This window comes from Chanodichthys erythropterus, chromosome 18 (genome assembly GCF_024489055.1).
Source record: "Chanodichthys erythropterus isolate Z2021 chromosome 18, ASM2448905v1, whole genome shotgun sequence".
NCBI lineage: Eukaryota > Metazoa > Chordata > Actinopteri > Cypriniformes > Xenocyprididae > Chanodichthys > Chanodichthys erythropterus.
The window spans coordinates 23,286,254-23,303,371 of record NC_090238.1 but is presented as its reverse complement, the minus strand read 5'-3'; the positions used below and the strand labels follow the sequence as shown (position 1 = coordinate 23,303,371).

The 17,118-nt window shown below is 37.1% G+C and overlaps 1 protein-coding gene across 3 annotated transcripts in view; it reads right to left on the bottom strand.

The window, feature by feature from the left end:
• Positions 1–17,118, bottom strand: part of larp1b (La ribonucleoprotein 1B) — a 40,247-nt gene that overhangs the window by 6,103 nt on the left and 17,026 nt on the right. Inside the window, exons 4-11 of one of the 3 annotated variants that reach the window (XM_067367292.1) lie at positions 16,285–16,510; positions 13,629–13,751; positions 11,367–11,529; positions 4,215–4,359; positions 3,946–4,120; positions 3,576–3,814; positions 2,410–2,520; positions 1,952–2,314 (exon numbers count right to left, since the gene is read on the bottom strand). In XM_067367292.1, coding sequence (XP_067223393.1) covers positions 1,952–2,314; positions 2,410–2,520; positions 3,576–3,814; positions 3,946–4,120; positions 4,215–4,359; positions 11,367–11,529; positions 13,629–13,751; positions 16,285–16,510 — 1,545 coding nt within the window. The remainder of the gene's footprint in view (positions 1–1,951; positions 2,315–2,409; positions 2,521–3,575; positions 3,815–3,945; positions 4,121–4,214; positions 4,360–11,366; positions 11,530–13,628; positions 13,752–16,284; positions 16,511–17,118) is intronic. The other 2 variants (XM_067367293.1, XM_067367295.1) reach the window with 2 other exon arrangements.

Below are 17,118 nucleotides of genomic sequence, written 5' to 3'. Positions count from 1 at the left end.
TCCTGTTTCTGCCTGTATGAACAATGAAATCATATAACTGCTCTGTATATGTGCAGGCAGTGCACTTGAACAGGTTTATCAGCGGCTTAGAAATGATAACTTTATTGTCCATCATAAAGACTTCAGTCCATTTGGCCGTTTGGCATTAAGTCAGACATAACGTAGTCGATCAGAAGTTTTCCAAGAACATATTTTGCAATAACAGAGATGAAGTCTGGACTTTTCTTGACTAATATTAGGTTCTTAAACCTTAATGTCAAATTGATTTATACAAATGCATTGGCCATCATGATGCACAGAAAATATTAATGCAAAAATTCCACACTAACATCACAGCTCTCAAAAATGAGAAATCATTTCATTTGACTTCATCTCAGAGTGACATCACAAACTGATTTGAAGCAAATCACATGTGCTCATTTCTGTCATTTTGTGCAGCTGTTTATCAGGTGTCTGTACTATGAACTCCAGCCCACAGAGACCTTGGCACAGTTAACACAGGTGTTGTGGCTCCCATGAGCAGGAACAGATGGGCAACCCCGATACCACTGTATAGTTTAAATGCACTCAGTGTCTGACTCATTCGATTTAAATTTAACAGCCAAATTCTTTTAGAGTTTGCTAAGGGCTCAGATACTGTAAGTATGAATAGGCTCATACATCTAAATAAGTCATACTAAGTTTTTAATCCAGGAGGAGCCAATTGAGACCAGAGCTCTTCCTCTAAAGACATACACATATTCTATCAGAGAGCTCTTGTCTGAATGGCTGACTGTAAAGGGTACATACAGGTATTTGTCACTGTACTGTTAAAAACAAATAACAATTATGGAGTCTAATTAACCAAATGCAATTTAATCCCAATACTGTGATAAAATTTTAATGTACTAAAAAGCTGAATATTGTGATCACATGTTGAATCCTCGAGTGCACAGGTTGTTTGGGAAATAAGTCAGCGAAGACAAAATGTGTGATCTTCAGCAAATATTTCAGCATATTTTTGGTAACCTCAAAGCAATTCAAACATTTGCAATGGGAAAATTCCCATGTTACTGCCGAGTATGGACATTTATCTGAAGCCAACAGCTGCTGAACTAACACCACACTCAGCACAATCTTCTGAGTTACTACTCCTCACTCTTTAAAAGAAACTCTTTTTTTTTTTTTTTTACACTACTGTTCAATCAGTAAGAGTTTTTAAGAAATTACTTTTATTCAGCCAGGATGCACTAAATTGGTCAAGCTACAGTAAAGACTTTTACATTGTTACAAAAATATATATATAAAATCAAGACATTTTAACATTAAGACATTTTTAAGACATTTAACAACATTTTAAAAAATAAATACATTTTTGAACGGAAGTGTATTTTAGGGAATGACGGGGGAACGCAATAACACAAGATGTCAATATATGGATCAACATGCACATTCTCAAATTTCTATATATCCTAATTATTGTTAATATGTAATTAATTATTTCCAGGAGCTCATTGCTTCTACCTTCAATTAAACTGCTAACAGTGATTGTAAATTAATTGCCTAAATTATTACATTATTAGCTAACTGCATTCTCTAAATTGTAATGTTGACATGCATTCTCTGTAAAGCTGCTTTGAAACGATATGTATCATGAAAAGCGCTATACAAATAAATGTGAATTGAATTGAAGATGTCGAACTCAATTTGCTCATATGATGGCAACGCCACAGTACCATTGTAAAAAATAAAACTTTTCAACATAAGTTATATTCAGCATTCAAAATAAGGGGGAATGTTTATCAATTATGTAGTTAAAGGGAGACTCTCTTCCATACAACAAAAAAATGGATGCTGACCAATGATAGCCGTGGTCACCTTTCACTCTTACTACATGGAAAAGAGCACCTCGTACATTACTAAATTATTTATTACATTAAAAGAATAATTCTCAAAGCACAGCCACTCTTACCTTGGCATTGGCACACTCTTGCAGTCCTTCTTCCTTTGTCCAAAGATCCTGTTCATAGTAGAACAGTCCATCGTTAATGGCTTTGGCGAGGTCAGCTGTAATTTTGGCACGTGACACACGGTTCCCCGTCCGATCGCCCCCAGGGTGTTTCCGCAGGTGAGGGGGGGTCTGTGTAACGATCAGGATCTTGTTAACGTCTCGATCATCAAGTTCATCATCAGAATCGTCATCTGACCAATCAGTAAAGGTGTTCTTGCGAGGCGCTGCGAGCCGTTCTATTTCTTCATCAAACAGAAAGTCCAGTTCTTCCTGGACTGCCTCAGGTGGCTGCTTTGGGCTGGACTGAACCAATTCTGTGCTCTCCTGAAGCAAACACAAAACAGGTCTTATTTCTTTATATAAATACGGACAAAAAAATGTATGCAAACCGAAAGCAGTAAGCAGGACAAATACTCAACTGCACATGGGAACAACTCAAGAAGGGGAGGAGGAGGAGGAGAAGGAGGAGGAGGAAGAGGAGAAGGAGAAGGAGAAGAAGGAGAGCTAGGAGGAAGAGGAGTTACTGAGGTCTGCACACCCACAGGACAGGAGATGGAACAATGGATGGAGAGAGGAAATGATGGACGAAGAAATATGGAGGAGGAAAAGGAAAGAGGTGTTTGATCAAACAGTGCTAGAAATTCTCTAGCAGACTCATGAATTATAAAAGAACATGAAGTTTTATAAAATGATATATGGCTAAAGACAAGAAAAAGTTTTTTAGTTTTAAAATATTCTACAGTTGTGATGACTTTACAATGAATTAAACAAATTAATAGGGATGCACAACACATCTGTGTCATGATGGCTATTGGCCAATACTGAGATTCAGACGTCAAAAGTTGATCAAGTAGTATATGTTTAATTGGGCATGCTCATTTCCCATAGTTTTTTCATCACCTCTGTGGTCATCTTACACTCCCTCAAACACTAAAATATTGTTTTTAAAAAAGATCAAATAGTTAATCTAATTTAATAACACAGTCAAAGTATTAGTTCACCCAAAAAGAAAATTACCCCATGACCCTCAAGCCATCCTAAGTGTATATGACTTTCTTCTTTTAGACAAACACAACAAGAGTTGTACTATAAAATATCCCAGCTCTTCCAAGATTTATAATGGTAGTGAATGGCGCTTTTGATTTTGAAGCCCAAAAATCCTTCATAAAATCAGGAGTGCTATTCACTACCATAATAAATCTTGGAAGAGCTGGGATATTTTATAGTATAACTCACGTTCGTCTGAAAGAAGATGGTCATATACACTTAGGATGGCTTGAGGGTGAGTAAATCATGGAATAATTTTCACCAAAACTCTAAAATGAACATTCATTTTTCATACCTGTATGTTATAATGTTGTGATTCCTAAATTAACTTGATTTAAAATGACTGATTGTAGATTTTTGTTCCATTTTTACTTTATTTAAACAAAATAGTATTGCATTTTTATTTAAAATCAGCTATTACATATAAACTAATGTTGGCTTAATGTATCAGTAAAAATTACTAATGTTGGCTTAATGTATCAGTAAAAACACAAAACACTGACATTTATCACTTGACTCTGAATGGATCCGGTAGTACCTTATTTTTTCCAGAGGAGTTTCTGTGTCGTTTTTCCACCTGTATCCACGGCTGGGCATCTGGATCAGAGAGACTGCTGGAACGCTCTTTTGGGGTATTCCCATCTTCACTAGAGCTGCTTTTTGAGTCGGTGTGAAAGGATTCTTTGGACTGAGGTTTAGCTGTGTCTGTGTCATCGCTAGTTTGGCCATTCACCAGAGCAGGTTCATCGATGTGCTGACTGACTGGGGAGGACGATACTGTGACACATGTTGAGAGACAAAGTGTGAGTGTGAATGCTAAAGTCAGGGCAATGGTAACAGAATAATTCATCAATGCAAAACAACAGCAAGTACAATAAAAAAGCTACAACAGTAGAACACATCAGAACCTGTGCTGATGGAGGTGAACGTCTGTCCTGGGACGAACTCGGGGCAGTGAATGAGCTGGGAGAAATCTGTGCGAGGGGAGTCTAGTGGGGGACCCGGGATGGGCCAATGCTCCGGCTCTTCTTTCCTACGGATCTGCTCATCAACCAGCTCCACGACATCACTGTTCTTCACCGCCTGCTCATACACATAAAAACCAGATATAACACAGACTAAAGATAATAATCTGATGTGTGTCCAGAAAAAGAGGTAGGTCAGAGGTCAACGTCACCTCTTTAATGAGGTTGATATCAGTGGTGAGGGCCTGGACTCTGTGGAAACTGGCGATCAGGGAGATGGGCAAAAAGCCTTTTGAATCCATCTTTCTCCGCAGGAAGAAGTCACGCTCCAGGTTTGGGAGACTGAAGTAGTATTCACTAAAAACAAACAAAATCAGCAATCTGTAAACTCCAAAATAATAATTAACAGTAGAGTTTCACATTTTCTGCTTCTAATTATTGTGTATTAAAATAATAACCACAAAAATAGCTAGTGCATGTCACATATGCATGCAAATAAGATATAATTATAAGAAAGTCCTTTTCAGGCAAGTCATTTCACTCGGCGGCCATCTTTGAAACACCTCTTGGGCAGCTATTTCAGTCATGCAAGTACAGCCGTCTCTTTGAATGGGGAAACATCAAATTCTCCAAAGCTGTTCATGAAGCTTTCGATTAAATTTCAGATTTTAAATTACCAATGAAATCTGACAACTACTGTCTCATAAATTTAGTTTCAAAAATCTCAAATCATGACAAAAAATTTAATTTTTCAGGCTAGACCAGCCAATATACATGCGCAGTCATAATCGAGTGTCTCAGAACATTGATTGTTTCTATAGCAACCGGAGCTTCTAATGGCAGCCGCAGTGATGCAATGACTTTACGGCGGGAATTATTCCGCCATATTGCGCGTTGCACTTTCTCCCATTCATGGTAATACGAGTGCACTTTCTTTCTGTATATAAAGTCTTTGATACAACTTAGATATCATAATTACACATCACATATTTAAAGCCATGTATTTAATACACATAAATATAAAACAAATTAAATAAAAACCTCTGTAAAACAAACCAATATATTAGATGTTCATTTAATAGTTTTATTAATTTGTTCTATTCACATCTGATATAATGGCAGTGAAATATTTATTTTTTCTGCAATTATTTTCATGTGTGCAAAAAAAAGAAACAATCAGAAAACATACAAATAAAACACAGGCCTGAGATCACTAAAGCAAATTCTGTATTTTACTAATTTGATACAAATATGTTTATTACAAATGATATTAATCACCATAACAAATCAACTTAAATGTTGAACTGAAATATTAACATTTCAGAACATCTTAGTATTTGATGCATCTTTCTTGCTTCAATGACATCAGCACTTTTGTTGGGTATTACATTCTTGTTTTGTAACTGCTGCAGGCAAAGAGAGAACTGAATGGATGTCATGGGAATAAAAGAAAGAAATCTCACATCCCTTTAGTTATCCATCTTTTTTCCAGCAACATATGCATTCACGGATCAGTGCCCTTTCTCTGTCTATCTCTGTCCTCTGGGTTTTGGGTTTTGTGTATTGTTTAAGGTGAGGAACAGAGCAGTCCCACTGCAGACGGCACTGAGTCGCCCTCTGGCCGGATTCCAGTGAGACCAGGTGCAGCGAAACCAAACTGCAGACTAAACCTCCACTATCACAGCTGAATTTCACAATTAAATATTATACACTAAACATTTAGAGCCTCTGTGGACAAGCGGTTTGGAGAAAAGTTGATCAAATTTCTACTAACACAAGCAAGTTCCTAAAAAGTACCTTGATGAAGCATCTGAAGTTTGAACTTCAAAGACATTACTGATGATAAAATTCAACCAATCAAAAGCCTCCCATTAAACACTTCTTTGCATACAAGAAGATTTGTTAAATCCTCCCGTAAGAAGCAGATGTATTCTGGAAAGAACGGTGCGGCTTCCACCCAGAACACACCTTACATTCCAGCAGCTTTACTCAGTCGAGGTCGAAATGCCCCATAAGCCACACTGCAAATTAATCTGGGGAGTTTCAACCGAGGTGTTGTGCAAGTTTCACTCGCTGGTATATGTAGGTGTGAGGAAAAAACTGGTGACAAATGACGACACTTTACGCTTTCATATCTATATCTATATATATCTATATATTATATATATATATATATATATATATATTTTTTTTTTTTTTTTTTAGGGGTGTGGCGAGATCTCGTGTCACGAGATCTCGCGAGACTAACATGTGATGAGGCGAATTTCGACGAGGCGAATTTCGTCGAGGCGAAAAGTAGTCTCGTGATGTTGCCATGACAGAGTGTTAGGGTGATTAGGAAAGAATATGCCACCGCTACGTTTACATTACGCCTCCACTGTCGTTTTGCTTTGTATTTAAATAAATTACATTTAATTCAGTTGGATAACGGTCGCTGCCGCTCCTTATTTACAGAGTTACGCGTGATCGCCAAAGTGAAAGTAAACGCGAGCGCGCATTCAAACGCGATTTCAATACCCCGCATTTGAAAGCGGCTCCCTGATGAATACAGATATCTCTCAATATGAAAACTATTTTACGCTGGGCAGTGTAGTTGTAACCACCTCTTAGCTCTGTATCAAAGAAACATTTGGTCTTATTTGCACTTTGAATATTGAGAGAGTGTGTTTATGGTTGCACTTATTGTAAAGTGTTACCATAAAAATGAATAACAGTTTTCTCTTAATCTTATTAAGCACAAACAGTAAGGTTTCATTTGTTAACATTAGTTAATGCACTGTGCACTATCGTGAACTAACAATGAATTACTATTTTTATAAACTAACAAAAAAACAAGGATTAATAAATACTGTAGCAAATATATTGCTCATCGTTAGTTGATGTTGGTTACATTAATGTTAATAAATGAGACCTTATTGTGAAGTGTTACCATTTTTATTTATACTGTTTTTATTTCTATGATCAGTTTGTGGAAAGGAGTTCAGTTAGGTGGTCAAAAGTTGTAGAAGCTCATAAATCATGTGCAGTAAGGTCTGAAGAGACTGAAATCATACAGAAGAAAAGTCAGTCAGTTGAGTTAGTGGCAAAACCTTTTACAGTACTTGAGTATTGTTGTCTTTTACTGCATATGATAATTCATACTCAGAAAGTAGAACTGAAATGACATTCATTACAAGATGATTAGTTAAAACATTTCAAATACACCTGCAGAATATTTTTTTCTAGTCATGTATTTTGCCATTGAAGATTTCTTAAAAGGTGCCCTCGAATAAAAAATTGAATTTATCTTGGCATAGTTGAATAACAAGAGTTCAGTAAATGGAAATGACATACAGTGAGTCTCAAACTCCATTGTTTCCTCCTTCTTATATAAATCTCATCTGTTTAAAAGACCTCTGAAGAACAGGTGAATCTCAACATAACACCGACTGTTACGTAACAGTCGGGGTGTACGCCCCCAATATTTGCATATGCCAGCCCACATTTCCAACATTATAAAAGGCATTAGGCAAGGGCAGCCAGTAACGTCTGGATCTGCACAGGTGAATCAACAGACTAGGTAAGCAAGCAAGAACAATAGCGAAAAATGGCAGATGGAGCAATAATAACTGACATGATCCATGATAACATAATATTTTTCTTTCTAAATGTTTCATTAGCATGTTGCTAATGTACTGTTAAATGTGTTTAAAGTTACCATTGTTTCTTACTGTATTCACGGAGACAAGAGCCGTCACTATTTTCATTTTTAAACACTTGCAGTCTGTATAATTCATAAACACAACTTCATTCTTTATAAATCTCTCCAACAGTGTAGCATTAGCCGTTAGCCACGGAGCACAGCCTCAAATTCATTCATAATCAAATGTAAACAATATAACAGTATACAATACTCACATAATCCGACGCATGTATGCCGCATAGATGATGAACACTTTGTAAAGATCCATTTTGAGGGTTATATTAGCTGTGTAAACTTTGTTTATGCACTGTTTAAGGCAAGCACAAGATCTGTGAGCGGAGAGCACGGGATTTAAAGGGGCTGCAGCATAAAATTGGCGCGTTTATAATGATGCCCCAAAATAGGCAGTTAAAAAAAATTAATTAAAAAAAAAAAAATCTATGGGGTATTTTGAGCTGAAACTTCACAGACACATTCAGGGGACACCTTAGACTTATATTACATCTTTTAAAAACATAATCTAGGGCACCTTTAAAAATAGTGCATAAAAAAACTTTTCTCGTCTCGTGAACTCAATCTCGAGTCCCGTCTCGTGAGATACCTGTCTCGTCACACCCCTAATATATATATAAATTATATAGATAGATAGATAGATAGCAGTGGCGTGCAGTGGCGCTCTGAAATGAGGAGGCACATTTTTTTTTTTTTTTTTTTATGAATTATTGTAAATTCATGTGCATTTCTCTTAAAGTTGACAAATCTTCCTTGTTAAATGAACATTACTTTACAGTACATCAAAAATTAGTAATTTTCCATTAACAATGTAATGTTCTATTTATCAAAACCAAGTTAATCTCATCAAGCATCAAGTGTTTTAAGCATTTCTACATTCATTCCAAAATAATAAATAAAGGCAATAATAATTTAAACAATATATTTTATTTGTTTATTGCGGTTTTTCTTTTTAATTGTCAACCTAGGATATTTTGGATCATCAGTCATGCTCCATTAACACCGTCTGTCACAGACACGAATTGTATTTTTAATTTCACCAAGCTGATTGCACTAAAAAACCCCGCAGTCATCATGCTTTCAGTCCATTTCAAGTTTGATTTTGACGTAACAAAGTAGTGATATGTCTAACTGGGTGATCTGTTTACTTTTCGATTAGTCTTCCGATTGACGCCATCATTTGTTCAGTCAAACCTACGCGCGGAACGCGCACGTCAACAAGAGGCGGGATTTATCGCACAAACCAATCATATCCAATCATAACCAATTACATCCAATCATAGCGCGATGGAGACAAACCCTGCGTTCCAATGTCCATACTATCCATCCTAAATAGTATGTGAGAATAAAATAAATGTGTCCCAAAGCATAGTATGTTGAAAAGAGTATGCCAAAAGTCCCCAGATGGTCTACTATTTCCGGTAGATTTTCGAAGTGTGGATCCGTGCACACTATAGAGGCTAATACTGCCCACAACCCATTGTGGCTTGGACGAGGATTCAGTTCAGAACTACAAACACGAGTAAAAAGTGTTAAAAAACTACAAAACATGGCGGATATACGCGATCGATGCTGAGAGATTTGAGTGACTAATAATCAGTTTAACCTGATAGAAAATATATATTTAATGTTACCCGTGTTATTTTTCATCTGCAAATACCAATGTGGACTTTTATAAAGATCCGAATGGCCATTAACTTTTAAATGCATGCATTAATATGAGGACAGTTCTCCACATGAAAGACACGCAACTGCAGATCAACGTGCTGCATTTTTCTCCGATACGATAGGAAATTAACTAAATGAAATGTGTAGGACGTAAGATGACTGACAGGGCAGTTTACGGTGACAGGATGCGACAGAGAAAAGACGCGATTGTATGACGTGTTAGTATGTCCCAAAGCTTGTCTACTCTTTTACTACACACTCAAAAGTAAGTACTTTTTGTTCACAGAAAGAGTACATACTTTTAGGGCGTAGTATAAGTAGGCGAATTGGAACGCAGCAATTGCCTCCTCTCACGTGACTTTCCCCCATTCATTCTCAATTACCCCCCACAAAACCCACCGCACGCCGGGGTTCTGATGATTTTCTATAGATTCCTATGAGAGGAAAGGGAGGCATGACTCCTCTGTGTAACTTTACCTGCGGGTGTCGCTGTTGGGCAGTGTTCCTTTAAAAAGAGCGCAAGTCACGCGTATTTCTTATGTCATAATTTTTTAATATTTGTGTTGTTTTATATGTAATATGGATTATTTTCTCATCCTATTTTTTTGAGGAGGCACTGCCTCCCTTGCCTACTCGGAGGAAACGCCCCTGATAGATAGATAGACAGATAGAATCTCTGAAGTGTTAGCTCACTAAATTCAGCACTCTCGCAAAAACTCTTATAAGAAAAAAAAGCTGTCTTAACTGTACAATGAATCTCTTACATCGTGTTTACACTTTGTTGGTTATAGCGAAAAGATTTGTGAGTGTACGGCTCGCTTTGAACAAAACAAAACCTTGTGTGTTTTCAGTTAGGCCTAAGCGGATCCTGACTAACTTACTGACTAGTGTCTCTGATAGGCTATTGCGTTGTGCTTTCAACATATATATATATATATATATTTTTTTTATTTTTTTATTTTTTCCTACTCATCTGTTTACCCTCTTCATTTTCCACAAAGTGCTTTCCATCTCTTTCCAAAACAGACTCAACAACAGTTTTTATTTTGCTAATCTATGAGCAGTTTTTTTAGTAAGCACAGATCTTCACTGTTTTTAAAAGACTTCACGGTTTCAGATCAGTGTTAAACAGTCAGTCATCAACCACATGTCTCTGTGTGTGTGTGTGTGTGTGTGTGTGTGCGCGTATGTGCTCCCTGTGGAATCTCAGCTCGTTACTTTCACAGTGTTGAGTGAAGTAAGCTTGGCTGAACTCTGTGAAAAAGATTACATGGGCAAGAACGCACACACACAAACGATAAACTCATGCTGGGTAGTAGAGAAAAAACATGAACACACAGACTTTGACTATATGCACACAATACACATTTTCTTTTCCACATGAAAAGCAAAAGTCATTATTTCTGACTAAAAATGAAGCCACACGCACAATGCACCTAGTGTCCTCTGCCCTAATCTTTCTGACCCAGATCATCTGACCCCTTCCACATCATCCATAAGGCAGAGGAGCTATATTAAGGACACACATAGACAGGCAGTGCCAGGCCGCCTGATTCTGTAGCTGCTCCCCCTGCTGGTGGTAAAGCATTGAACACTTTAAAAAGACAGTGACCATAGAATACTGAGGTGCCCAATCCTGCTTCAGGAGATCTACCTACCCGCAGAGTTCAGATGTAATGATCCAACACATCTCTCTGTAATTATCATGTACTCCTGAAGATCTGGTTCAATTGTGTTTGATCAAGGTTGGAGCTGAACTTTGCAGGAAGGTAGATCTCAAGAAACAACATTGGGCACACCTGATATAATGTAACCATTCGGCCCTGTTCGGCTTATTTTACTAAACTAAAGATAAACTTTGAATGTACAAGTTCATTAATGTGTCAAAATATGACCAATAAAAAAATAAACCGTGTGACACGCTGACAGCCGGAGAGCTGGAAAAGCAAATGGTGTGCTGTATTTTGTTTAAATGCAAAGAGAAAAGAGATATGTAACTTACATTTGGCGTTTGATGTATTCTTTAAGCAAACTCTCCTCAATCGTATACATCTGCACACGATTACCGTCGTCATAGTAATAGATCATGTTAGTGCCGAACTCGGCTGGAACCGTGGACCTATCCAGGTAAGAGTCCCGGTAACTGTGGGAGTAATCATAGCGACCTGGAAAGAAAGAGATGTAAGATTATTACATGATGTATATTTTTATATAAAGTGCTTAACAAATTTATTAGACCACCACCCAATGTAAAGTTTGTGCCACAGCTGCCCAAAACTAACACTATTGGTGATTATTTTCATGTTGACCAAAATCATGTTATGTTTCTGTAATGGTTAATCCACACTAGTACGTGTGAGCTCTTTACTCACAGTAGTGTTTCTAATGCTAAAATATAATTATTGTTGGAATTTAATGGATTCAAAGATAGATCACACAAAAGCAAATCTTTCAGCTAGAAACTATTTGGAAGTCAATTACAATAGAGAATGTGGAAAAGTACATAAAAACAATGCCAGCAAGAACGCAAGCTGTTATCAAGGCCAAAGGAGGCCGTACAAAATTATGTGTGATTAAAGACTATTTCATTGTTTCGGTTTGTTATTTGCCTAATAAATGACAATAAAATGTTTAGGTTTAAACAAGTTTGACAAATTTCCAACATATTTGTGTATTCTCTTTATGACAGGTGGTCTAATAAATTTGTTACGCACTGTATATATACTTGATTTTGAATAAGTGAAACCTACAGTGAGGTTGTACAACTAAATCTATTTTTTATGCTGCAAATGTGACACAAAAAGCATCATAATTGCGGGAAACTATCAGGAGTTGATTTTTGTGCATAGCCAGCAGAAAAGAAGATTTGAAAGTGTGATGAATCCCCCCTGTTTCAGCCTCACACCTCAGAGCTGAAAAGTCTCAAGGAACGGGCGTGTAAAGCTGTGGAAATGTGGAAGAGTAGAAGGTGGGGAAAGAGGAGAAAATAACCAACAAAACACAGACCTGAAACACACTCATTATACAGACAAATGAATATTAAAATATGACCACAGAGGGGGAAAATGTAACCCTATATGACAACAAACTCCCAAGAATGAGGGAGGAATGCAGAAGAACATGTAAAAGTTCAAATAATATTTATTACATTTACGAGCACTATAGTCTGAACAAACGACACACAGAAAGATTAAAGGCATAGTTACTTTTTTGTCCATTGCTCTTTGAATTTTCAGACAGTCTACATCTGTGCATCTACTTCTGAGTATCAGAATAATTCATGTCATTGCTTTCATGATCAGACGTACGGCTGTATCAATGTCCTTATTTGCTCATATATTTCATTTGAAGAAGACGTGATTAAATATGTGTGCATACATGGTGCTGGTTCATGTTTAGAGCACTATAGTATATGAAATACGTCCGTATATGATCTTTTATCTGCAGTGCGATCATTGATAAACTTATCGCAGTGTTCCAAGCATAAGCCACTCTCATGATAGATTCATATTTTACCCCATGTGTTGGTAGTCAAACTCCAGCTCTGACAGCATCTTGCAGAAAATGAAACAACACTTTTGTGCTACTGTACTAAGGAAACATACAGTTAAGGCACATTTGTCTGCATGCAACGCTGAACAAGCAGAGGTGAAGAAACAGCGCTGAAATGGTCTTTCGTGATGTTTGGATTTTCTGCTGTAATGCGATCTCATCTATACTACAGTGCAGTAACTGGATTGAATGAGCGCTTTCTCGCGAATAAATGCAGAAAAGCGTTCAAAACCGGATGACGTAGATTCGTGCTCTCTAGCCCCGGCAGCCAATCACACACTCCGGATGCTCGCTTCTACAAGAGACTTTGAAAAACGTCTCTGGCGTCTACGTCAGATTCAGTGACGTTGCTTTGACTTTGCTTTTCAAACTGGAAGAAAGAAATTGCTCTGAAAAACGCAAAAATATTTTTTTATTCTTAACCAAAATTAGTGATAAAATTTAAAGGACTTTTAGTGTTTTTTTAGTGATGTGTGGCCTGTACATATCTGTTCACATCTTAAAAAAAAAAAAAAAAATTTCATGACCCTTTAAAGTTTAAGGCGACTCGGTTCCATTTAGCTTTGAGTGTGAACTTTAAAAATGTAAATACCGCTCCAAATTCACTTTAATTTTACATGACATCTATAATTTTTATGTATAAAAATGATTTAACAGACAGTCTGACTGTGAGAAACTATGTTTAGGTTGTTTAGGGATGTTTATTGGTTACCTCGTCCACGACCTCTGCCCCGGCCGCGACCTTTGCCCCTGCCCCTCGGGCCTCCACGGACATTGCTGCCCTCACTGCGAACACTTGCTGTGTCATCAAAGAAATCTCTCTCTCTTCTCCAGCCTGAGGGACACATGAAAGAAAAGTACAAAATAAGAGTTCAAATTAACAGTGCAGCGTAAAACATTTCCAGAGGTCTGGAACTAAAAACATTAACACTTATGTCTCACTGTTTGGTTTGTCCCTCTATTGCTTTAAATGGCAGCAGCACTTGAGCTGCATGAACTGATGATCATGTTTTCCATCAATGGGGAAGAAAGGTGACTTTGAAAATGGATGTTGGTGCCAGGCAGGCTGATTATTTCAAATTTCAGAATTTTCGCACACAACCATCTCTAGGGTTTACAGAGAATGAACAGAACAAGAGAAAATATCCAGTGAGCAGCAGTTTAGAGGAGAACATAGAAGAAAGGCAACATTAAATAAAAATATAAACACTTGCTACAACCAAAGTATGCAGAATAGCATCTCGTAACGCACAACACATCAGAACTACAGCAGGAGAAGACCACATCGGGTGCCACTCCTGTCAGTTAAGAAGGGGCTACAATTAGCACTGGCTCACCTAAACTAGACAATAGAAGATTGGAAAAACGTTTCCTGTTCTGATGAGTCTTGATTTCTGCTGCAGCATTCAGATGGTAGGGTCAGAATTTGGTATAAACAACAGGAAAGCATGGATCCATACTGCATTGTATCAACGGTTCAGGCTGGTGGTGGTGTAATTGGCTGGGGGATATTTTATTGGCACACATTATGAGACTTGCAAGTCTCACTTATTGGTGCCCCTCACTTACTATCAATAAGTAAAGGGCAGTTGTGGCCTAATGGTTAAAGAGTCCGACTTGTAACCCGAAGGTCACCATACTTGGCCATATGTCATGTCACTTTCACTTTCAATTGAGCATCATTTAAATGCCACAGCATACCTTATTATTGTTACCATCTCAAACTGGTGTATTGAACATGACAATGAGTTTACTATACTCAAATGGCCTCCACAGTCACCAGATCTCAATCTAATAGAGCACCTTTGGGATGTGGTCAAACGTGAGATTTACATCACGAATGTGCAGCCCAAAAATCTGCAGCAACTGGGTGATGCTATCATGTCAATATGGACCAAAAACTCTGAGGAATGTTTCCAGCACCATGTTGCATCTATGCCACAAAAGAATTAAGGCAGTTCTGAAGGCAAAAGGGGATCAAACCCGGTATCAGCAAGGTGTACCTAATAAAGTGACCAGTGTATATGGTTTAACGCACAGGTTATACAAGAAACAGAAACAGAAAGAAGCTTTCCTAAACAAGTCTGAGGGCTTTTAGTAATGTCTTATATCCTCCTGCACATGTCCTGCCACAACATTTAGACAATAATTCATTACACACTAAAATCTAAAAAGACATAATATGAGATTTATGATTAAAGAACAATTTAATTAAGTAATCAGTTGCGTGTAATACTTCAAGGATTTTGTCTGAATGTGTGTAGCTGTGTGCATGTGTTAAGACATGCGTGTGAGATTTAACGCATTTACGCGTCTGAAACCTGCCCAGGCATCATGAGAATTTCTAAGCTCTCAATCCTTTCAGTGTGTATTTTCTCTCTCTCTTTTTTATCTGGAGGTTGCTACAGACACATGTGATCATGTTCAAGTTTACAATTGTTTGTAAGGTGTGCCAAGTAATTTTTTTTCACTTCTCGTGTAATGAAACGCGTAGTAATTTTGACAAGTTTGTATAACCCTTTGATACATGACACTCAATACAGCGGACAGATGTTTAAAAGCCATTTTTAACCACTCAGGGTTTTATGTTACATTCAATCCACCATGGGTAATTACCTTTGACCCTTTACCCATAATTCTATATTACTGTCTGCTTTACATACCATTGTGTTTAGGTTTTTTGCTTGTTTGTTTAACAAAATACATAATTTTGAAAACAAATTTAGGAATGATCTTAATCTTGTTTAATGAATTGTTTTATTGAGATTAATTAATATTAAGAAGTATAACTGATTTCAACATTGATAACAATAATAAATGTTTCTTGATCACCAAATCAGCATGTTAAAATAATTTCTGAAGGATCATTTGAAACTGAGGACTGGACTGGAGTAATGATGCTGAAAGTTCAGCTTTGCCATCACAGGATTAATTTACATTTTAAAATATACTGTGGCTATACTATGGAAAATGGCTGTTCAAATTGCAATAATATTTTGCAATATTACCATTTAACTATTTTTGATCAAATAACTGGCATTACTTAGACATCTTTTATACTTTTGAATGTATATAGCATATAGTTCTGAAAATAATTTGATCAAAAAGGGAAAACAACTGAGTTTATTTCCAACAAGATAACTGCAATGTGATGAGGTCATGACAAATGACTTTCTTCCTCTACTCTCAAATGTTTGTGTAAAACGGTCAACTGTTGTTTAAGTTTTTTTTTTACACAGTAACACAGTAAGTAGCACACACTACACAGCTTGCAGCAAGTAGTAAGCTTGTATTCTATTATGAACACATCCAAGGACATCAAATATGGATATGTAGCTGACTGTGTTAGGGCTGTCAGTCTGTCTCACCTCCTCTCCTGCGGGGGGCACTGCTGTGCGTTTCCTCTCCATCCTCTGTCTCTTTCTCATTCGACAGTCCGGTTATTGGATCCGGCTGTGCTTCCCTGTTCTCTTTACTGTCACTCCCGTCACTTCCACTCTCCTTCTCTCTCTTCTCTCCCCCATGATCCTTCTTCCTCTCCCTCCATCCGGATGTCCCTTTTCTCCCATGTGCATTTATCACATTCTGCTGCTGCTGAGGAGTGTAATAAAATCAATCTTAGTGAAATAAATATTAACTCAGCATTGTAAAGCCAGCAGATACATACAAACCCAAGACAGATACATGATATGAACACTGTTCATGACGATGCATAAAAGTTTCTTGATTTCATGAGATTGTAACTCTGAACCTGAACACTGACAGACAAAGAGAGAGTCAAGACTATGGAAGTAAAATAATGCCAAATGTTTTTGAAATAAAAAGCTTGTTGAATTGCACTATTTGAAAAAAATATGCATTACATTAGCTGTACTTGCATTTAGATGCACTGTATTTTTAAGGCTTGCATTTTTATGGGCTGAAATTCAACATGGTCGTATATTTAGGCTGTGAATATTTCAATTAAAAATATTTCACACACATTTTCATTATTAAAAATTCAATAATTCATATTCACCTTTTAGATTTCACTTCCAAAATATTCATTCTGTTTAAAAATACAACCTATAAAATTCAACTAGCAATTTTCAGTCCATTTTATTTCGCTTTACAAATTCGCTTCCACAAATTCAGTGGCTCAAATTCGGCAGAAAATTCAACATTTCACATCCGGGAACTGCAGGAAGAGCAGTAGAGTGCCG